This window comes from Athene noctua, chromosome 20 (genome assembly GCF_965140245.1).
Source record: "Athene noctua chromosome 20, bAthNoc1.hap1.1, whole genome shotgun sequence".
Classification (NCBI taxonomy): domain Eukaryota; kingdom Metazoa; phylum Chordata; class Aves; order Strigiformes; family Strigidae; genus Athene; species Athene noctua.
Window position 1 is genome coordinate 2962884 of NC_134056.1, and position 22488 is coordinate 2985371.

The following is a 22488-nucleotide window of genomic DNA, read 5'->3' on the forward strand; positions in this document are numbered from 1 at the left end:
AAAAAAAACCCCAACCCTACTAAGTGAATATATCCCTCCTTGCACTAAGATATGGCAGAGTATGGATGTAGGAACCGCAGCCTACTTGAGAATCCAGGTTTTGGTGTAGTGAGTTCTGTCATGAAAGAGATACTGCATCTTTAACCTAGCTGACAGAGAATCTCCTATAACCACTGGGGGACTGCAACCACACTAACGCAGAAAATAAATAGGAAAAAGTAATGCTATTTATTAAAAGCATTCCATCTCTCCATTATTCTGTTTAAATTATAATGTAAGATAAACAAGTTTGGATAGAAATGTGCTTGCTCTCCCAATATTTGGACTTTTTAAAAAAATGTTTCTTAAGAATCAATTTTTAAAAAAGCATTTTGTAATTTGATATAGCCATAAATTAATACTGCATGGAGATGATTAATATCCTATGCTAGTGGTCAGTGACCTTTTGTAAACACTAGCCAGATGCTAGCGAAACTGGCTAGAAAACTACTGTCACAGGCCTTTTTAACAAGCAATTATCAGTTTTCTTTCCAACAATCAGATTCTTGTTTTCACAAAACCTTTTCCTATTTTTATTTTAAACCTAATAGCTGAAAACATAAACAAGTCTTCAAACCTCTTCCACTAACACTAAATCCACAAGGCAATTAACTTCAGCTGGCCGTAACTACAGAAGCTCTTGTGCGAGAGACCCAGAGGGGCTCCTTCCGCCTCCCCTTCCATCCGCCCCCCTCCCCAAGCAATCCGTGCAGCCCCCCGTTGAGCGAAGGTGAGGCGAGGGGCAGTAGGAAGCGGCACAGTGGACTGGCATTCCCCTCTACGTGCGGTTCAGCGTCTGGAAGATTCGAGAGATCTGTAGCATGACGGGCCCAGTTTCTGGATCGTTCATCCACTGAGTGCTGTTCAAGGGGTTTTCAAGCATATCCTCAAAGGCTGCCAAGAAATGGAAATTGCAACACTCAATTAGTCCTTTCGTCAGCAAAGGTTTCAACGTTTGGGATGCCTCAGCAACGGGATGGTTACAAATAGCTACAAGCCCCAGGCAGTGGGCAAGCATCACCCAAACCCGGTGGGAAGAGGCATCCTGCATTTACCGTTCGCACTCCTCAGTCCCCACAACCCAGGACGTTACAGGCTGTTACACCTTCCCCATTCCTCAGCATTAAATTCACGGCAGATGAAGGCTGATTAAATACTCAGCCTGGATTACAGTCCATCTCACAAAACCTCAAGGACGTGGGTTTGAAGAGCTAAAGCCTTAGGAAACGGCTACACGCAGTAGCAGGGAACACGCTCTGTGGTTCACACGTTTATGAAATCCCATCTCAGAGCGGCGTCATTCCTGCCAATACTCCTATGGGGAGACTCCTCAACTCAGAGATTTTCCTATAGCCCAGCCTACAGCCCTTAGTGACTAGTACCTGTGCCAGTACCTTTTTCTGCCCTGACACTTAACCAGGACAGTTCATAGGAAGCCCTGTCACCCCCTTGCCTCTGTCACCTTTGCTGTGCTGCACTCTGGATGTCCTACGGCTACACTAACATCTCTGAAGAGAAAACCAAGCCAGCGAAATAAGAAGCCTCTGCCATTTCCCTGCAGAGGCTACCCAGGAACTCGCAGCAGAACCAGCAAAAGCGTGGCCTCTTGAGCTCCCCAATCTCGGAGCTGTATTTTCAGAGGGGCCCCTGGAGCCAGAAGGGGAGCAGCACGGGCTTCCTCCACCCTGAGGATGTCAGGGGGGCAGCCGGTTCCACCTGCCTGGACACAGGCAGAAGGGGAACAGCTATCCCTGCAGACAATTACCTCCATTTCTGAACGGTAACAGCAATCCAAATATTCAAGAGCAATGTTATGTTTCTATTCACAGCTATCTTTACAATAAGCTTAGTTATTTTGTTATGCTTTTTAAAAATATGCTAGCTTTCACCCTTCTACTTATGCTGAAGGAACCAGACAGCTATTGCAAGAGCTAAGCTGCAAATCTGGCAGAAGAACCATCCAGACAATAATTTATAAGCCTTATGACAGATAGTGAGCTGGACTACTGGACATGTGGAGCAGTCATTATGGAATGGGACAAAAAAAGCAGTTGCACATCTGACCTAATCAGAAGTCACCAAAATGTCAGTGTTGTAAGAGTCTGGCAGACCAGCCCAAGGTCAATGTCTTAATTCTCCCAGGAGTGTTAGTGTACAAAGCTCCAAGTGACATTAGTGGGAGCTGTAAGTACCCAGCACCTCTGAAAGGCTCATCATTAATACCTCGCTCAAGGTCAGGCAGCATGCCTACAGAAAAGCCCAGAATAAAGCACAGCTCTCACCTTTCACCACTTTTTTTCTTTTACACAGACTCAAAAGCTTAAAACTACAGATTTAACAACATTCTGTAAGTATCCAATTAAATGCAAGCATTCATTATTAAAATCTGTGACATAAGCAACTTGCAGATGTATCATTAGGAATATATTCTCTGATGTTCATCCAAGCTTTACAAGTGCATATAATGGCATTTCATTTTCTATTTATATTCTGAGCTGCAGTGTGGAACCCTCATTGAAATGAGGAAACCATTTGTTCAGAAATCAGAGTGGGAAGGTTCTTCTCTTGAATTATTTAAAGGCTTGCAAACTCTCCTAATTACATTTAAAGTCGTATTTTTAAAAGCGCTCTCGGAAGAGCTGCGTGTACTCCCTTTATTTAAAAGCACTGCTTCAAATAAATTTCGAAGCCAAAGACTAAAGGCAAAACTTTTTATATACATCACAGAGCCAATGTCATTCTTCTGTATCGTCCTCCAGTGGCAGAGAGACCAATTCATCAGAGATTTGTGTTTCAGTGTCAGGCTCGTCAGCTGGGTACTTGCTGTGCTCGCAGCTTTTCTGACCATGAGCACACAGACTTTACCACGGAGCTGAAATCCAAGCAAGGGGAAGTGTATTTTCACATACGTTATCTCAACTTTGCTAGGCAAGGCCTTAGGTCTGACTTCTTGTTTGGATATTCTTCCACAAGTTATCTTCTGTCTCAGTGATCAGGCCTCAACACACGGTAAACTGTACAGCAGGAGACAGCCTTGTTTCTTCTGGGAAATAATCAGAGTTCTAGACAGACATTCCTGATTTTTCCCCTCACGGCCAAAAGGAGCACACAAAAGGTCTCCTAAATCCACAAAAGCACTGCAGCCAACAGCTATTAAAGTTCTGAGTTCAGCAAGTGTAATCCAGTAGCCTGGGGAGTTAGTATCATTTCTGGGACGGCCCCAAGTTCTGCTCTGGCTTTAGCTGAGTTGCAGTATGAAGCAAACAAACAATACAGCTGCTGAAGGTGAGGAAAAGGGCACAGAGCTGCACCTAGCCCACAAAGTGTGCTGGCATCATCCAGTCCCTACTCTTATTTGCTAGCAACTATAGAGACAGTGTATATTTACATATATCTACGTCTCTATATATCTCAGGAACACAAGCAGGACTTACCTAGTAGAGTTTTAGGGTTGGTTAGCCCTAACTGTACCACTGGGTTTTCTAAGATGGCTTGGAAGAGAGGGCTGTTGGTGTCAATGCCTTTATCTAAGTCCTCTGGAGAAGGCTTTCTGTCTCCCAGCAGCCATTCACACTGAAAGAAATCACCCGGCACAATGGATTTCATGATTTGAGACACTTTCATTCCGATGGAACCAAAGTTTTGACAATGTGGCATGTTAAAAATACTTTTCCTCTCACAGTTAAAGACCGAGCGATACATTTCTTTTCACATGAAATCACTATTCGTTTGTGTGTTTCTCCCACAGAAGTCAACTTTTATTTCAGTTATACCAACTTTGGATATTTCAGAGCTCAGGGAAGATGTTTGTTATCCTACAGATGCACTGCCTCAAAGGAACCCCATCACCACAGTTATGATGCAGCAGCCTGAAGTACCACCCAGCCCAATATTCCCCCTCTAACAGTAGCATTGTTAGAAGCACTGTTAGTAGCACTGGATGCTTAAGAAGAGAAGATTCCTTGGCTGTCAGCTTTGTCCACATCGTTTGCCTTACAGTATCATCCACTAGCAGGAGATTAATCAATCTTGGAAAACCTTCCTATGTTTTGATTCCATAAACTGTGGAATGCTTTGCTGCAGAATGGTAATTCACACGCTGCACGGCCTGAATCTCTTGTTTGATCATTTATTCCTGCCCTTTAATCAGTTACTGGGAATACCTTTTCCTTTCTCGTGACAGCATAATCTCCTCTGCAGACTCTGGTGAGGGAGTTTCTCTCAAGCTTTTTGAAAATCCACATATGTTACCCCAAGCAGATCAGCCTCAACCTCACCCATGCCGAGTTCCTCTAAGAAGTCTAAAATTAGATACACAACTAAAACACAAAGGTTTTAAAGAGGCACAGAATATATAGTGCTCATTTGATCTCCAGTAACAATTGGGCCTTATGACAGATCAAAACATCAACCAATTTAACAATTAAAAGAATCAGCTGAACAGACTATTACAGCAATAAGGAACAGAAACGACATTGTACTCACGGCTGCATTTTGCTGGTTGTTGTTTACTCTGAGTGCATCTACCACTTCTTTTTCATCAAATCCCATCTCCATCAGGGCAATGACAGCCTAGATCAGATTTGCACAGCTTAATAAATGTAACATTTAAAACAGAAATGAGAACAATCGTATTCTTTCACCTTCTGTGCAGGAGCTTTTTGTGGGGTAAAAAAAACAGTTTCCATTTCTAGACCACTAAGTAATCTTATCTACAAAGTTTCCAAATACCCTGTATCAAAAGTGTCTTTGTTATGGAAAAAGAATAAATCTTAAGAGTGAAGGTGGTTCCTATCCTCAACACTGAAAGCTGAGTGCAAGGCAAAGAGCAAGCATACCTGGGGTAAAATGGAGAAGGGCAGGGCAGAAACACCTTATTTTAGAACTTCTCCCACATCACGAAGCTTTTGTTCACATCTCGCTGCCAGATCAAGCTTCACGTGCACTTGTAGTTCTATTCACTCAATTTAATTTCACTTCCCGGATTTATTATGTTGCTAGTGAGTGTTATGCATTTAGACAAGCATACCTAGATATTGTTATGAGAACGTTTAATCATTCAGAAACTGTAGCCAGGTCAAATACCTTTGCAGCCTTTAACCGAAAACTCAAGGAAGAGCTAGCTGTAAAAACAAAGTGTTAGGTTCTAAAGAGCACCTCCTGGTGAGTTTACAGTGTGATAACACCACATTTCCACTTCAGCTAATACCGTGTTGTGATAAAAAAAGCTAACTTCTGCAGTTGCTGCAAGACTTAAATCTGCTGGTGATACTCTCCCTTGCCCCCTAAATACAATTATGCTCTTCTGGCCTTTTCTACAGAAGGACCTACCCCTTTCCTACCACCTTTCCTTCCTAGACAGCAGTCTTAAAAAGCAATACCAGAAGTCTGGCAGTTCATTCCAGCCCCATCAGTTAATTTTCAGGTGCAGAAGTAACAGAAATTTAGATACATCTGAGACAGCTATGCATTAATTAGGTAATATCCCTTTCAGCAACCTGAATTTAAACAGTCCCTAAAGACTTCCACTAAAATCCTGCCATGCCAGCATAATGTACATCTAACCAGATGTCCCACTTCATTTATTAACTAAACATTTATTTGGATTCCGTGGTGCCCACGCAGTCCCTTCCAATCCTAACAGTTACACAGGGAGATAAACAGCACGTACTCGTGGGTCTGGACGGAACTCTCTTTTCCTCCGGATCTTCTTGAATATTTCCGTCAGCTCATCCTTGGCCTCTTCCCCACCTGCTTCTGAACTAGGACCCGCAGTTGCTTCGGCGGAGGATGCACCAGCTTCAGCTGTGGCTTCTGATGGAGTCTGACCAGGGAGTGGAGCATCCACTGCAGGGTCATCTGCGTGTTCTATCAACCACTCCATGGCCTGTGTCACCGACATACTGAAAAGCAAATTAAAACACGGGGATGAGAAACACTCCGGGTGTCTGTGGAGCAGCACTGTGCACCTGCCTTTACATTTAGTCCTGTGGTATACTGACTTGCAGGTTAATTAGTATCTGAAAAGCCATAAAGTTTGAGCAAATCTCAGAGCACCTCCATTCTCTGTGCATTCAGGGCACGGCAATCTTCTCTGAAGCCAGGAAGAGGAATGAAGTCCAACTTGGACAGCTGCAACCCAGATTTTAAAAGGCATTTCTGAGGGAGTCACCGTATTCTCCACATCATCTGCTTTCTTTCACAACAGAGAACCACTGACTGCTTGCAACGATTGACAAAACTGCAAACAAAGCATGTTCCAAATTTACATGGAACCAGATCTCAGATGCAAGCTGCTTTGTTGCTTCTTAAGGAGAACTCTCAGACATCCACCCAGTGATCAAGGAATGCCATTAACACAAGAAAGAAAGAGCGAAAAACATTATGTGTGCACAACGTGCCTTGAGCAAGAGCAAAATTCAACACAGGGAATTGCACTTGGATGTGCACCACTCTGTTCTTCCTCCACTCACTTCAGAAGAAATCTGTGATCCCTCAAAGGAGAGGCCAGCCCAAGGGAACGGAACATCATGATCATAACACGGTCACTTGCTGCGCAGCATAAGCGCTCAAGCGAAGGATCTTGAGAGGGCCCCAACACATCTCTTCCCAACAAATACAGAGGGAGAAGCAAAGACAACACTAGGGCCACTGAACATGTAATTTCCTTTGACACACGGGAATTATTACATGTTCGTAGAAAGGAAAGTCTTTGCCTGCTTGGCTTTTCAGTTACAACATGAAAGATGGAGGAAATCAGGGGCAAAAGTCTGTGAGCCACAAGGGAGATAATGGAAAAGAGTGACTGGAATATATTGTGGATTCTTTACCACTAGAAATTTTCAAGAATGGCCTAACAAACCCCTCTCAGGAGTGAGGCAGTCCAGCTGATTCTTCTTATGGCCTGAGAAGAGCTACACTACCTCCTATTTTCCTACAGCTGCTATCTGGACTTCATAATATTCCTGGCATGTTTTTAAAAGATCAGCATGAAGTATTTTTCTACAGCGGACAGACCAACGTGGATGGGCTAGGTTTGCTTTTTTTCTCTGCAAAAATCTGAGTTCTAAAGCAGACGAAAATGTGAGTTTAACGCTTGGAAACAGTGCCAGCCTGGCAGCTTCATTAACCACAGACCAGCTCTTTCCAGAGCAGGTACAGCACTGTTCCCCCTTCTCTGTGCTATCCGCACCTGCGTGCTGCCTGAGGCAGCACTGTTCTTTCAGTTAATGCTTTTTCCAACCTAGTTTTAGGTGACCCATATAAGGAGACTTTAGAAAAAAAAATGCAAATTTTTTTTTTTTTTTTAACCATATCAAGTAATTTACAGGCAGTGTGCTGAGTACACTTACTGATTTAATCGAAGGGCTTTGACAGCTCTGCTTTCTGGAAACCCCATTTCTGTAAGCTGTCGCAGAGCTATCTCATCCACTCTGTCTTCCTCATCCTCATCCAGCATGGCTACACATACACAAACAAAACAATGTTCAGATTGACTTTGAGCTAAAATAAAACCCTCACTCAATGGAATGGCATGTGTTAAGTTCAAACCCCATTCTTCTCTTCCATCCCTTCTTTTGTTTCTGCCCCGAATTTGCTATCTCATCATTGAATTTGCTGTACTCAGCTTGGTCCGGCTCAGATAGATTCTTCCAGGACAAAGACTTTGTCCAGATGTGTTCAAGATCTCAAAAGACAGCTAACTTTCACATGACCGTGGTACTTCCACATAAGTGAATATACAGGAGATTCCCTGAAGATCTAATTATCATTTCTCTAGAAAGTCAGTTGGATCTGGTCATAGCAGATCTCAAGGGCATTCCCCACAAACTGAACCAACAGCTGCACTTTCTCCTCATTTTACTCTCTCCTTGTGCATGTTCAACTATTCTTTACCATTCCTAAAGCACAACTCAAAAGTTTTCCAATTTTTCCACTACTAACGGTTTTATTTTTAAATGGAACTTCTCATCCATCCCACAGGGACTTTGATAAATTCACAAGTTTTATACAATTTACATCCATAAAGCAAAATCTTTGCCACAAAGTTTGTAGTTGCTTTGTTATTACACCAAGATCCGGACTTCACTCTGCGAGCCCCCTCTTCTGCTATGGAAGCAAACAAGTTCCCAGGATTGAACTAGTAACTATAAAGATGTGTTCATACCATTTGCCTTCTTAAATAGTTCAACTGCATCTGGGTTCAGTGCTAGCAATTTCTGTGCAACTTCTATGAGAGACACTAAGATCTTCCGGAGCTCTGTCTGGAACTGCAAGAAAGGAAACTGTCAAAACATTTAGACAGGAAGTTACCAGACATCACTGAATCTTAATATAACTATTGTTAGTATCTCAGCAGCAGGCTGGCCCCCTGTACAGAGGGTTGCTTTATTAGGGCTTGATTTTCATGGCTTAGTCTCTCAAGAAGCACTGGGCCTTTCCTGTGAAGTGCTGCATGTAAGTAAAAGCTACTTGGCTTTTATTTCTACCACAGCCTGCTGCCCAGTACCACCATAAGATGTGCAACCTTCAAGAACACTCATTGCTTCACAGAAACACTTCAATTCCCACCTTGTAGAAGTGTTTTAAGACAACAGTCACAGTATCTCCACACAAGCACTACTTGTGGCATTCCTGGTCTACTATTTGCCTTCTGGTAATCTAAATTTGAACAACATGGATCAAAGCTACTTTCTAAACTGAAGCATCACAAATTCCTTTGTTGGACATTTGTTTTTGAATAGGCTGTGCTCAGTAGGTCATGTTGGCCATTAAACAGCTTAAACACCAGTAGCTGTCCCCTCCAGGTCACTAGGGCACACTGACAGCACGCAGTATGTAGGCAGATTAGCTGCTTCATACCCCTACTAGTACAGAGGGGTGAAGGTCCCCACACTCAGAAGCATTACAGACTCTCAGCGTTCAATTACTGAAGTCAAAATTTAGGCTTAATTTCTCTTTTCAAAACCATGGAAGAGGAAAAAAAACCCCACACCACTCTGCAAAGACTGAAGAAGTAACCCCCCTGTATTTCTCATTTGCTAGATCTTGCATATGTTTACTGAGGCTTTCCCATGGACAAATTTTAAATCATGATTTAGAACAGAGTGTTTTATTATCACTAAACAGTACGACCTGTGTCTAAATCTTGAGTTATCTACTTTAATATACATCACATACATCTGAATTTCTCTCATAAACAAAAGAGAATCACATTTGTATGTAAGCAAAAAGGTTATACAAGATAAAAGCCTATTTGCATGTTAGTGTGCGAGTTAAAGTCAAATCTAATACTTACATCCCTCATGTTGTGATGGGCCACAGTGCGATCTACATTGCGAGAGGGCAGATTTGCGGTTGCTTTGAGAATAGCATCCTTATCAGGAGCTTTCTGCTCTTGTTTCCTCTGCAGGATAGGAAACATGATCAGGTTTCATAACCCATTATCCACAGAACAGAGAACACAGCACAGCGGAGAGCAGTTTCACATTCTTCACCAAGGCACCAAGCAGTGCTCTGTAACTTGCAACTAAGAGAAACAGCAGTCTAGCAGTGGATTAATAGCACCAGTATCATTTTGCAGTTATAGAGCAAAACTGGACCTGTTGGGTTGCCCCACTTCCATTCCTTCTACCTATTTGTTATCTAAACACGCAGGGGAAATTCCAGCATCAAGAAGAAAAGTGATTTATCAAACATGGAGAGGACTCAGAGGTCTCAGTGCCTGGGACCATATTCTGCTCTCAGCGTGCTCTCTTCAAACCCCTGGTTTGGCAAGAGATGCACCAATACTGTGCACAGGCTAACACTTAACTGCGTGCCTCGCTGCTTGCAAGTATCATGCAGAGATATGGTGCCTTGGCTTTTCAGGACATGCTTACAGTCCAGGAAAAAAAAAAAAACAAAACAGCAGGGCACAAACTAGAAATATTTCCCAGTCTTATAACTTAGGCTCTTTAAGTGACTTTAAGACCCTGCTGGAGAGAGACACATACACTGGTGCCTACAGGAAGGGATACAGAAACATACACCAATGCCTACAGAAGCAAGAAGAAACAAAGCTGTGCAAGGATGAAGTAGAGACCTAGAAATTCACAATGTCAAGCACAAGCATCACTCCACGTGTTCATGTGATAACATCACCTGCTGTACCACTCATGCATAAGCGTCATCCTGGGTATTGCTGACCCTCAGTAACAATTACATTCCGATAAAACAAAATAAAGAAGAATAGTAGGGGGCCAACACTTCAGCTCTAGAGACCTGGTTACAGGGTGACAAGCCACACACAGATAGAGACAGAAGGCAGCCTGCCAGCAAATCAACACATTTCTATGGGGTTTTCAAACACAAAGCAAGGCACTTGCTCAATGCTTATACAGTTATTAGATGTTTGCTCAAAGATCAAATCTATACCACTTCCACAGGGTGTATCTGCACGCCTTATTTTAAGGCAAATGTTCTCACAATCAAAGTTAAAAATGGAAAAATCAGCCTCCTCAAAGTTTGGAAGAAATATGAAATAATTTCCCTAGAATTTAACTGGCAGCATTTGCCTCTATGAACAGAACGAGTCCACCATAGTAATCCTTCCGCAGCTCCTTAGTAAAGCAGTCAGCTCATCAAAAGAGCCACACTGAGAAGTCTTTCAAACTCACTTTCTCCTCTGCTGACACGTCTGCCATTTTGGGGAGTGGAGGTGGTGCACGCTTCTTTACCAAAAGCAAGACATCTAGAAAGAGAACAATACCGAAACACATTAGAAAGCAATGTATGAACAGCTCTTGTAAGATACTTCACAAATCCAATTTTTCCCGGAGATGAATTTTGTATTAACTCCACCGTAGCATCAGATCTTTTTCACACTTTAAAACCTGGTTGGCGCTACACCCTCCCTTTCAATGTTTGCAATTCCTGAGCACACAGTGAATTCAAAACATGGTCTGTTATTAGTTATGCTCTGACTGTTACTGGCTGGTTCTCCTCACACACCACCATTAAAGAAGGGGTTTTACAGGCTCCAGATGTCTTGTACATTAACGGTACATCAATTGGCTCATCATGGTAAAAAAGCATCAGCGCTTTCAGTGCTTTTGCTGAGAATGAAGCAGTAGAGACAGGCCATGGATGGTTTTTGGTTTAAGTTGGGGCCTTCCAAGTGCAGCAAGGCAAGGGCCAAGCTTCAAGAAGAACTTTCAGTGGCAGGCTGCAGCTCACCTTTGGGTGTGAGCAGCAGCAGAGGGACTGATGATGTACAGCAGGGCTGCATCATTGGTAGCGAGTCTCGAGGGCAAACAAGTCTTCAGTCCCTGATATCCCATATGACCTGGCACCGGTTTGATTTGGGCATTCAAGACTAATACTTTCGCCTTACAAGGGATCCATTTTCTATAGATCACATGATGTTTTACAAGTTTCTAGCATACCTTCCAAGGGTGGACAGACACAGACACACCGCTCAGCGCCCGGAAGGGGCCCGTGCAGCATCTGCAGCCCTCCAGCCACCTAGAGCCCACCACGAAGGTTTGAGTCCATTGTACAAAGCAGGTCAAAAGCAAACACAGCACAACAAGTTTCTCTGGTCTGGCTCAGCACGAAACAGCCAAGGGCAGCAGCTGGGGAAGGCTGTTAACCCTCATTTGTCCAGCTGATCAGTGAAAGGATCCACATGCTGACTCTTGGCTGCCCTGTGCAGTCAGCCGGCAGCAATCAGCTGTTGGCTGCAATCTTGTCTGCCCTGACAAGCGAGGCACACGGGAGAGAGCACGCTGCAGAGGGAAAAGGGGCGAAGAGGCATTCACACGACAGCTCGCTATGGCTACAGAGTTAATACTGCTTAGCTGCTGCAAACTGCAATTCAAAACTCTGCAGGAGCCGGCACCTCGCCTAGAAATAATACACCACCAATCAGCAAAAATGCTGTCCCTTGCCTTTGCTTAAGATAGCACTTCTCAGCTCCTGTTCAGCTCTAAAGGTGATAGGTGACACTGCCTTGGAAGAGACACCAAAGCACTCGTGCTCACAGCGGCAGTTCTCCAGCCTGCATGAACTCAGGCAAAAACCCAGGAACTCCACTCCTGCTGAATTTCTGGTTCAGACACTATTTCAGTCTACAGCAGTCCTGCTTCTCTCACTTTCTGCACCACTGCCCTTTATCTCCAGAAGGGGCCATTAGCTTAAGCTATCTAGTAAAAACTGACTCAAATTCCCATCTTCAGATCTTTTGTTTCACAGTAATCCTTTACACTTTTAAACTCCAGGAGCAAATATATACCTGTCCTGGTTTCAGCTGGGATAGAGCTAATCTTTCTTCTTAGTACCTAGAACAGTGCTGTGCTTTGGATTCAGTGTGGGATTTGGTATGAGAAAAATGTTGGTAATACACTCATATTTTTAGTCAATGCTAAGAAATCAAGGACTTTTCAACCTCCCATCTGTGCAGGTAAACAAGAAGCTGGGAGAGAGCACAGCCAGAGCAACAAACCCAAATGGGCCAATGAGATATTCCATATCATGTAACGTCATGCTCAGTGTATAGAGGAGGCTTGGCTGGGAAGCCCTCGTTCTTCCAGGATTGTGGTTTTAGGATTTTCCCTCCTCCAGGATCACCAGCTGGGAATGAGCTGGGCATCAGTCAGCAGCTGATGAGCAAATGCATTGTGCATCACTTGTCTGTATATTCTATTATTACTATTATCATTATTATTTCCATTATTAAATTCTTTTCATCTCAACCTACAAGTCTCCTTGCCTTTACCTCTCCACTTCTGTCCCCCACCCCCTGGGGCAGGGGAGGATGAGCGAGTGGTTGTGTGGTGCCTGGCTGACAGTCAGGTTTAAATCCCAGTACCTGACACACCCCAGTGCAGTCGGTGATACTGGAGCCTGATGGATTCTGACCTGCGTTTGCAGAGGACAGAATGAGATCTAAACTGCAGACACTCGGATACACTTGAGCAACCATTCTTCTGCTTGACCTGCAGATCTCAAGAAATCCCCCAAAAGCACTGGAATACTCAGCCATGATAACTATTTCTGAATCATTTTGAAGGATAAATGATGCGCTGGAGGCTGAAAAAAAATCCTTTAAAGGGAGACAAAAACAATCTGTTTAATTTATTCACTTAATGAACACTCCTGATTCCTTTTCAACTCTTAAAAGGAAGAGGGAAGAAAAGCAAACCACTCAAAGTGCCTTCTCTAAAGGGAAAAAAAAAAAAAGTCGTTTTCCTCTTCCTTTTCTGCCACCTTACTAGCTTCCTATATCAAAGCAGAGAGTAGATATTAAAAAGATCACTGCTTGGAACTTGCCAAAGAGTTAAACACAATCTTAAATTGCCAGGCTGATAGGATTAAAACCCAGACAATCTTACCTCTATCTTGAATGTTTTCCTCCAACACTGTTTTTGTGTCTGTCAGCACCTTCTCAGAAGTAGCATGTATCAACTTATGATGTGTCACAGTTTTTGGATCCTCCAAGCTCCCAGGTACACACTGCAGAATATAATAAATATTGAAGATCAGACGACAGAAATAAGCCTACTGCATGAATCACTGCATTTTGCACTTAAGGTGCTCCACACACAAACTGTGCCATCATTTACAATCTGCTTAATAGCTTCAGTAACAGCACAATATGCTAGAGGCCAATGCACAGAATGTGTTTTATTAAAAAACTGAGGCTTGATTTGTGCTGTAACAGTGCTGACTGTGGTAGGTTTCTACCCGCATATCCAAGCTCCTGGCTGGGAAGAATAATAAAAAAAAAAAAAAAGGAAGGATTCTACCCTCCCTTCCTCAATATCTAAAACACTTCTTTAAACATCCACTTTCAAAGACCCAGTGTTACAGCCCAAGCACTCCAAACGAGCCCTTCAAGGGCACCAACCTATGTGAGTGGATTTATACTTTTGCAGTACTGTACATCTCTGTCCTACTTAATTCTGAGTGCTTGGTCCTATACTCAGGCCTACGGAGATTTGGAGCAAAGCAAGGATGCTCTAGGACCCACAGCAAGGTCAATTCTGCAACAGATCACTGAGGTCACCCAGTGAGAAGTCTGGGGGCAGCAACTAGTATCATGAATTAAGAACACAGATCTACAAAGAGCATCCAGTGTTTTTGCAGAAGGGAAGGATAAAATAATGCAGTATGTTTTTCATTTGTAACTGGTGTCAAAGTAGAGGTGAAACTCTCTGCTACATCTAATAATTATTATTTACACACACTGTTAGACTAAACAAGAAACTGCCAGCAGTGATTTTGGTATGCTTGACCTTAAACTGGGAAGAAAACTGCAGTTTCTGCACCTTGTTTCAAGCTGTAATCAACAGATTTGGCTGCTGAAGTCCTAACCTGCATTCCTGCTGAAAGTGCTGAGCAAGAGTTACATTCACAACTCTTCTTCGCAGGCAGCATACAGTAAATTTGTTCCTATATAAATGTTGGGCTCAATTCCTTATTACAATTTTAAATTCTGTGTCAATTAATTCACTAGAAAATCAAGATCAAATCCTGAAAAAAAACCCCAGCGTGCGCACACACGGGCCACGGGCTGACTCATCTTCGCACCAGAGTGGCTCCCAGATGCCCTGTGATAGATTTCAAGAACATTACATCAGTGCATCTAGAGGCTTCTAATTTGTTTGAGTGGAGAAAGAAAGCACAGTGGTTGCAATTCCAGAAAGGCAAAATTAAAAATAACAGCCTACCAAAGCCATGAAATTGATGCTGCTGTTCTCGCCACGAAATAGGACGCTTAATACTGACCTCACCTGCTCTGCTCAGAAACAGCTTTTAATGACATTTCTTTCAGTACATGTTTCTGCCAAGCCACTGTTGCCGTGCCTGCAGAGGAGTGTGTTCACCCTTCACCTAACAGAGCCATTTCCAGAACCCTCACTGTAATCAGCGCTTCACTTTGATGTAGCACTTAGTCCTGTTCATCATACGATCACCAGCCTCCTTCAAAGGAATCCTTTTAGTCCCTCATCACCTTTTCTGTTGTGACTGCAACTCAGCTACCTGCTCTTTTTCTAAACACAGTGCACTTGTTTTCAACCCAGATCTTCAGCTCCTCATCTGAACTGCTGCACAGCTGTGATGCCTCAGTAAAACCGAGGCTAGAATGTTTGAGTCCTGCTTTGTATAACAGTAGCTTCTTACTAATCCTTCAGCATATTAACTGCTGAACGGAAGCCAAAGAACACATTACAGCCTAGAAGCAGCTGGGAGTACCTCCTGTAATTGATCTGAGAAGTTACCCAAAATGCATGAGAGTACATCAGTGGAACATCTCTTCTGCACACAAGCTCAAAATGTTCCTGTTAGAGATCTGGAGAGTCAGACCCCAACAGGAAGAACTTGAAAATGGGAGCTGGGAGGTGCATGTCTGGGGTGGGATGGGACCTATTATCCTTTTTTTTCCCCTGGTGCATATAAAGGGGGGTGTGGGTGTGCAATCATAATATTCGTAAGTGTACTAGCAAAGTGAAAATAAGTATACTAGTACTATACTACTAAGGTGAAGGTATAAGTGAAAAAAAACGTTGCTGTTTTAAAAGAAAATTCCTATGGACACCTGTTCTTATTTCCTGTTCCTCTAACCACTTTATTAACAACTGCATAGAATAACAAGGCATATATGGACAGTGCCTATATCAAAGAGACTACTTCGTGAAATACTTATCTTAACATTTTAACATGGCCTGGAAGTAAAAAAGGTCATAACAGGCAATGTCTCCACTAGCTCTCAACAGCCCCCCAGGAACCACCACCACTAATCATCAGATCTCACTGTGGAATCTTGCTTCAGGAGAACCGTACCTGCCAAAATACAGTAGATTTTGGATTAAATACAGTACTTTAAAGCGTAACTGCCCAGAGAGAGAACAGCACTGCTAGTCCACAGGAAGAGTAGTGAAGAGGAGAGGAATTCCCGGCACAGTGCAGAGGGAGCATCTGTCACACAAGTGAAAAGAAGTCAAGACATCAGGGTGGACCCTGAAGCAGAGAAATTGGGGTGCACCTTGCTGCCCCAGGGCCCAGCTGGGTTAACAAGCACTGTTCCCCCAGCAATCAGAGGTGCAGCGTGCTGGGGAGGACCAGACCTCTCATCTTTTCATACAAAAGGATTGCAAGGAGAGGATCTGCTGGTTCATCATTCCGCTTCCAGTGTAAATATTTGCATTTCTTTTTAACGCTGGAGTTTACGGCAGGCTGCTTTGCCAGGCAGGTGAGAAATCCTTGTTCACAGGTACCTGAGCAACTGCTGAAATTGTAAGCCCTGGTGATGCCAAATGCTATTCGCAAAGCTTGGAATCCTGATAAACCACAAGGCTTTGTTTGTTTTTAAAATGAGAAAAAGCATTTTTTGTTTGCTTTTATTAACAGAAACATTTGAAAATCGTACTGACACTCCCTACTACTAAGCTTGGGTGGTTTAAACCATTTGCATCCCTCACAAAGTATCCCAAAAATGCCCAGGGGCATGAACCTACCTTATCTTTGAGAACTAGCACCTCCCATCTCTGCTCTTACCAGGCTTTAAAGCCCAGGCGAGTCATCACTGAGGCAGCTTAAGAAAAAGGGGAACAGAAGCATTAAAAGCTCTTCCCACCTGCCAGGAAAAGTTACAGGTAGAGCCCACATTTGTGCATAACGAATGCGTGACCACAATTTACAGCAGTATTTCAGAAATAGTGCTGAGTCTCAGCAAGAAGCAACGGGTCTCTTGTGATTCGAGTATCAGAACCAGAACTGTCTACAGCACCACTGATGCCGTGCTGTACTTGGGACTGTCAATGCTTACTTACAGTCAAGAATTATGGATCATAAAAAAAAAAAATAATTTTAAGTTAAGCTTGAGTTTCTGCAGTTAAGCTGACACTTTTCAATTCTGTTTTCCGAAATGAACAGTTGCTTTTTAAGGAAACCCCAGGAGAGCTCAGGGCCTGCTGCCACTGACGTGGTGGGGACCTGCACAGGGACAAGTGGCTGTTCCAAGAGAACACTTTGATGGTGGAACTTGAGTTAAAAAATAACTAGGAAGGGAAACGGCTTATTATTAGGTATTTGTTCACAGACTACACGGACAGCATTACTAAAGTCAGCAGTTTAACAACAATCATCACTAGAGGTCAAGAGATAAAACTAGTGGGAGGGGGGTTTTGCCTTTTTTTTCCCCCCAAACAGTAACAAAAAACACCCCAAAACATAAAATTCGGGGAGTGGGGTGGAAGACATCAAGAGTGACACTTCTGAGATCAGCAATCATTTCAGTGTTACAGAGGGAAACTGGCCACCTTCCTAGTCTAAATCTCTTAGAAATACCTTCCTCTGCTTCCTGAAAGAATGATTTGAAAGACTGCAGGGAACATAATAATCAGCATCTTACAAGAGATGGCTGCATAAATTATCTCAAGGTGCTATCAAGATTCATTGCAACATATCCCTGATCAGGAGTCATGATTTTTCCATTTCTATTTTTCCCCTCCATAAAACTATATATTATCCATAATGGTTATGCAAATCCACACCATTAGCACAAAGCAGCAGAGAGAAAGAAATCAAACATCATGCCAAGTTATCAATTGTCTTCTGCCCTGACTTGCACTGCAATGCAAGCATCTATTCAGTTAAGCTTCCTGATAATTAAAGGCCTTTCAGCTCTGCACATATGCATGTAATCATTACCCCACCCTGTTTTGGCAGTCTTTGCACCACTCTCCTGCTTAATCACTCAGCTGCGCTGAAGAGGGACAAGAGGGGAGCACTAAGCTTCTTCCAGGAACTTAACAGTGTGGGGGGCCCTGAACCCTACAGCTTCCAGCACCCTGTTTTCCCTCAAGAAGGTTCCCACCTACCTCAGGCAAAGCAAACCCTAGTGCAGCCCTTCTCATCCCTAAATCAAAAAGCACTTACGAAGACAACATGACAAGAAAAACAGCATGTGCTGTGACCTGTAGTTTCCAGGGCTTCTAGCTGAAAGCAAACAAGTGGCAGGCGCCCAAGGCAGAGGGCACTTGGGCTGCTGGTCACCTTCACAGCATGCTCATTCAGAAAATAAAACCTTTCACCCTTCAAATGGGGGTTAAGTAATTACATATTACAGGTATGTTCTCCTACTGCAAGTGTGTTTTACAAAAAAAAAAAAAAAAAAAAAGAAGTCTTTGCAAGACTTTGAAGACAAAACAAGACTATTAAATGTGGTTTGGTAAGTTGTGCTCCCAGAGACGGGAGTAGAGGCTCTTGCTTTTACCACTCAGAAGTTACACATCTCTCAGCAAAGCCCTCAGCAAGAAATTCAGCAGGTTATGACTCAAGCTGCCAGACTACATTGTGTTGGTTCCGGAATGACAGATTTTAGGACAGCCCTAGTCATGGGTCACAACCTTACACGCTGTTGTTGTCAATCATGTTTTTGCTTTAAAGTAAGACGCTGTCATGGCAGATCTTCAAAATTCGGTCCAATAGTTTTGTAACCACTGGTTTTAACATTTAACACCCATGAACACATCAGTGGTAACTGAACATGTGAGTACAAAGAGCCTGTGTTTTCCAGCTCAACGTCTACAGACTATGACTGTATTTTTACACGTTTTCTCTCACAGGCAATGATTAGTAATTTACCCTTTGGACACATCCATTAATACCTTACTGCTTAGAGCACTGTGAGAGCATTAGAAGAGTCTATTATCTCCCTATGAAAATCCAACTAGCTACAGTGCCAACACAGGGTAAGGCCATACAAAGACTTTTTCAGAAAAGGGAAGTTGTCCTCCATAGTCACTACTTTCCTTAATTGCTCTTAAACAGAGAAAAGAAACAAACCAGGCTGTAATTTCTAAGGAGAAATCATCAGAAACCAGTTCACCAGACTCCTGCAACGGATAGCCACTGGTTCATAAAGCACACGCAGGAGCTGGTGATCTCTAGCACTACCCCAAAACACACACCAAATTCTGTAACTAAAGGCTGCAAAGTAACTTCCTCCCAAATCCTCCTTCTCTCTTGAAATAGACGTTTTATTTCTATATGGCACAGTTTCGCACAACGGGGAGGGGGGTGGGGTGGGTGTGCTATACACGGTAAAGCAGGAAACCAGAACACAGAAACACCTGTTTACTTTTTTTTTTTTTTTTAAAAAAAAAGATATTTACAAAGCGCAGGAAAAATCTGTTTTCTTCACACGGGGACTTGCCTGCCCTTCCCCTCGACCATGATTTTCAGACGCAGCCCGGACCACGGCGCGTATCAGAGAAAACGCCGAGATTTCGGCGCTATCTCCGCCTCGCACCCGGCCCGGGCTCACCGCTCCCTCCCCGCGCACTGCACGACCCACCACACCCGAGGGTTTCCCAGGGACACTGGGCAGCCCGGGCAGCCCGCCGGGGTAGGCAACAGCCTCAGGGGACGGGACCGGACACCGCTCCTTACGTGCTTCAGGCATCGCTCCTTCAGCTTCTCCACCGTGGTGTCCTCGGGGACTTCCTCCAGCCACTCGGCGCCCTCCATGGTGCACACATGGAGCCTCAGCACCTTCCCCGCGAAGATCTTCTCCTCCTGCACGAACATCGCCCCGGGCCCCGCCGCCTCCGGCCCCCGCTCTGTCCCGGCGACGCCTCACCAGGCCCCGGGCACCACCGTGCGCCGGGCCCCGCGCTACCGCCCGCCCATGAAGGTGACCCCGCCAGGCCCGAGGGGAGCGGCGAGCCCGGCCGGGCCGCGCTAGAACAAGGGGAAGCTCGGTGGGGGCCCCGGCGGCGCTGCCCCGCCCGCCGCGCTGCCCCGGCCCCGCCGCCGCTGCCGGCACCGCCTCGGCCCGGCCGTCCCTCCGAGGGGGACGGGGGCGCTCCCGCGGCGGCAGGAACCGGAAGGGCGTGGTGTCCGCGGTGCATGCTGGGAGGTGTGGTTTGCTACCGCGGCGCCATGGCTGCGCCGGAAATGAAGGCCGCGACGGCTGCGGGCGGGGGGGGGGGTGTACCCCGAGGGCGCAGGGGAGGGTTTTTAAATGTTTATTAACGGCTCCGCGGCGGGCGGGGCGGCTCTGCCTGAAACAAATACAAAATATTTATTTTAAAAAAGTGTTTTCCCAGTGCATTGTGGGACTGGCAGCCTCTCCCTCCGCCCCGGGGCACTGTGGGAAGTGTAGTCATCCCCCGGTGCATGCTGGGAGTTGTAGTCTGGGGCGCTGAGGCCTCGCCCGGCCGCTGCCGCCGGGCCGGGCCGCGCTGGGGGAGCGGGGTGCCCCGGGGACACCCGCGGGGGACACCGGGAGGCGCGGCGGGAGCCTGCCCTCCGCGCCCGAGCGGCACGGGCCGGCCGGCGGGACGCGGCGTTCTCCCGTCCGCCGTTAGAGGGGGACCGCGAGCTGCCGGCGGGGCCCGGCTGCGGCGCCGGGGCTGCCGCCGGGGGCGCGGGCCCAGCCCCGGCGGGTGGCGGTGCCTGGGGACAGAAAGAGGGTGAAGCCGCCCTCGGGATCGTCCCGAGCGGGGGAACGGCAGAGCGGCCGCTGCCAGGCGATGGGTCTGGCCTGTCTGTCCGGAGCCTGTCTGTCTGTCCAGACCTGCCCGTCTGGGCCCGGCGCAGCCTGCCCGAGGGTGCTGCAGGGTGCGGCGGTTCATTTCCCGGGGAACATGTGATATCTGAGACTAATCCACAGTAAAACGCTGGTCGCACGCTTTGTACACAACATGCTTTGGCAGATTGTCACCTGCAGCCTGACAGGCTGTGGGGGTTTTTGGTGTTAAACACACTGTTAACGGGAGCTTGGAATAAAAAAAAAAAAAAAAAGTGCTGCAGCTATAGCTGCTGGATTTTTATGTATGTATTAAATGGAGCTGTACTTGTCTAGAAAATAGGAGGAATACTTCATCATTTCATCTCAGAGAGCGAACGCTGTAATATTCATGTTACACACGGTCTGGAGTTGGTTGAACGGCAGCTAAAGCTCTCTGGAAGAAATAAATCCAGACAGGATTAGCAGACCCAGAGACAATAAAGGCAATAAAGTGTTATGTGAGAAGGAGCTGAGAGCTCCGGAGAGGCAAAATTCGATCCCATCAAAAAGCAGATCTAGTTTTGGGTTATCAAAAGCAGTAGGTACTTGCTGAAGCCCCACCCCAGGAGTACATCTCTGGGGGTGTTTACACTTAGACCGTGTTGGGCCAGCAACTCCCAGGGTACAAACGGGAGATTTTCTTTCCTGCTTTCCGAGATATGAAGGAATCCCACCCCTTTCTGCAACCACTGCTGGCGTGCCAGGCTCAGACACCAGTTCCAGAGCCCATGAGAGGGAGCAAATTCCCCCTCAGTGAATTCCCTGCCAGCAGCAGCTTCCCTTGGGGACAGCCTGAATGAATTTCCCGCCCCCCCAGGTGTGACCCTGGAGCTGTGGGGTGTCCGCTGGGGCTGACACGAGGGGCAGGCGCAGGTCCCAGGGGCAGCAGCGGGGTGACCCCAAGTCCTGCCCTTGCGAAGGAGTGAGCGGGAAGCCCTGGCTCTGGCCAGCCGCTGCTCCAGGCCAAGCACCAGCTGCTCGACACATCCCGACCACCAAAGCCACCCTGCGTGTGCCCAGGCTTGGTGCTGGGGGCCCTGCCCAGGGAGAAACGCTTTTTTCTTCTGATTACCAAAATTATTTCCTCACTACAACTTTTCCTGCTTCACAAGGGTAGCTGGAAGTCTGGACGTCGACTTGGGAAGGCGATGCTCAGTGACCCCAGCAGCCAATCTTTCTGTGGGGGAGAGCAATGGTAACGTTTTGCTAGGAGATATTTTAAAACAGCAAAGAAACATCGTGTGATTTCACGGCAGGCTAAATTCAGTTGTGAGCTCTTAGTGTGGGGAGGATGCGTGGATGTTACACAGCCATAAAGGGGGCTCTTAGCAGTCGCTACTGCAAGTAGAAGCAATATTTGGAGATGAATCTGGAGCTGAGGTAGAAAAAAAAAAAAAAAAAAAAAGGAGATTTCTGTTTTCTGGCCATATCTTGTGTCGAAACAGTGCTTGCCTAACACAAGTGGAATACTTTATTTTCATGCTTTGAATGCAGCTCCTGTGTGCTTGATAAAATGTACCCATAAAATTGCAAATACAAGGCAATTTGACTACTGATGGCTAATGCATCATAACGGCTAAGGAAATGTGAGCATTTAAAAATACCCCATTTAAACATCGGGCATTACGCCTTTACTTGCACTATAGCAGAATAAATAAACAATATGTGTGTATTATGTTAATATTGTCCAAAGCCAAAAGAGTGAGTGCACAATGTGTTACTTGCTTTTTATGACTGATCCATTATGCCCAGAGACCAATGTGTGAATGAGAAAAGGGGGAAATCAACAGCTCTTTTCCTTTGAGAAATGGCTCCTTTTGTTTTATGTCTCCAGGTGAATTATTTTCTGTGATTGCATCTAGCAGCAGGGATCTCCTGCATTAGTGAGA

General features: G+C 45.3%; 1 protein-coding gene across 2 annotated transcripts; it reads right to left on the minus strand.

The window, feature by feature from the left end:
* Positions 1-205: 205 nt before the first annotated feature.
* UBAC1 (UBA domain containing 1) lies at positions 206-19879 on the minus strand. 2 transcript variants are annotated; one of them, XM_074923321.1, is made up of 10 exons: positions 19477-19879; positions 13413-13533; positions 10698-10771; positions 9338-9445; positions 8207-8324; positions 7392-7500; positions 5711-5942; positions 4525-4611; positions 3474-3612; positions 206-933 (listed from the first exon to the last, which is right to left on the minus strand). In XM_074923321.1, the coding sequence occupies exons 1-10, from the start codon at positions 19612-19614 to the stop codon at positions 818-820; spliced, it is 1242 nt and encodes a 413-aa protein (XP_074779422.1). In that variant the 5' UTR covers positions 19615-19879; the 3' UTR covers positions 206-817. The 2 variants fall into 2 exon arrangements, with proteins under 2 accessions (XP_074779422.1, XP_074779424.1); XM_074923323.1 differs by having other exon boundaries at positions 8207-8309; positions 19477-19878.
* Between the last annotated feature and the right edge of the window lie 2609 nt (positions 19880-22488).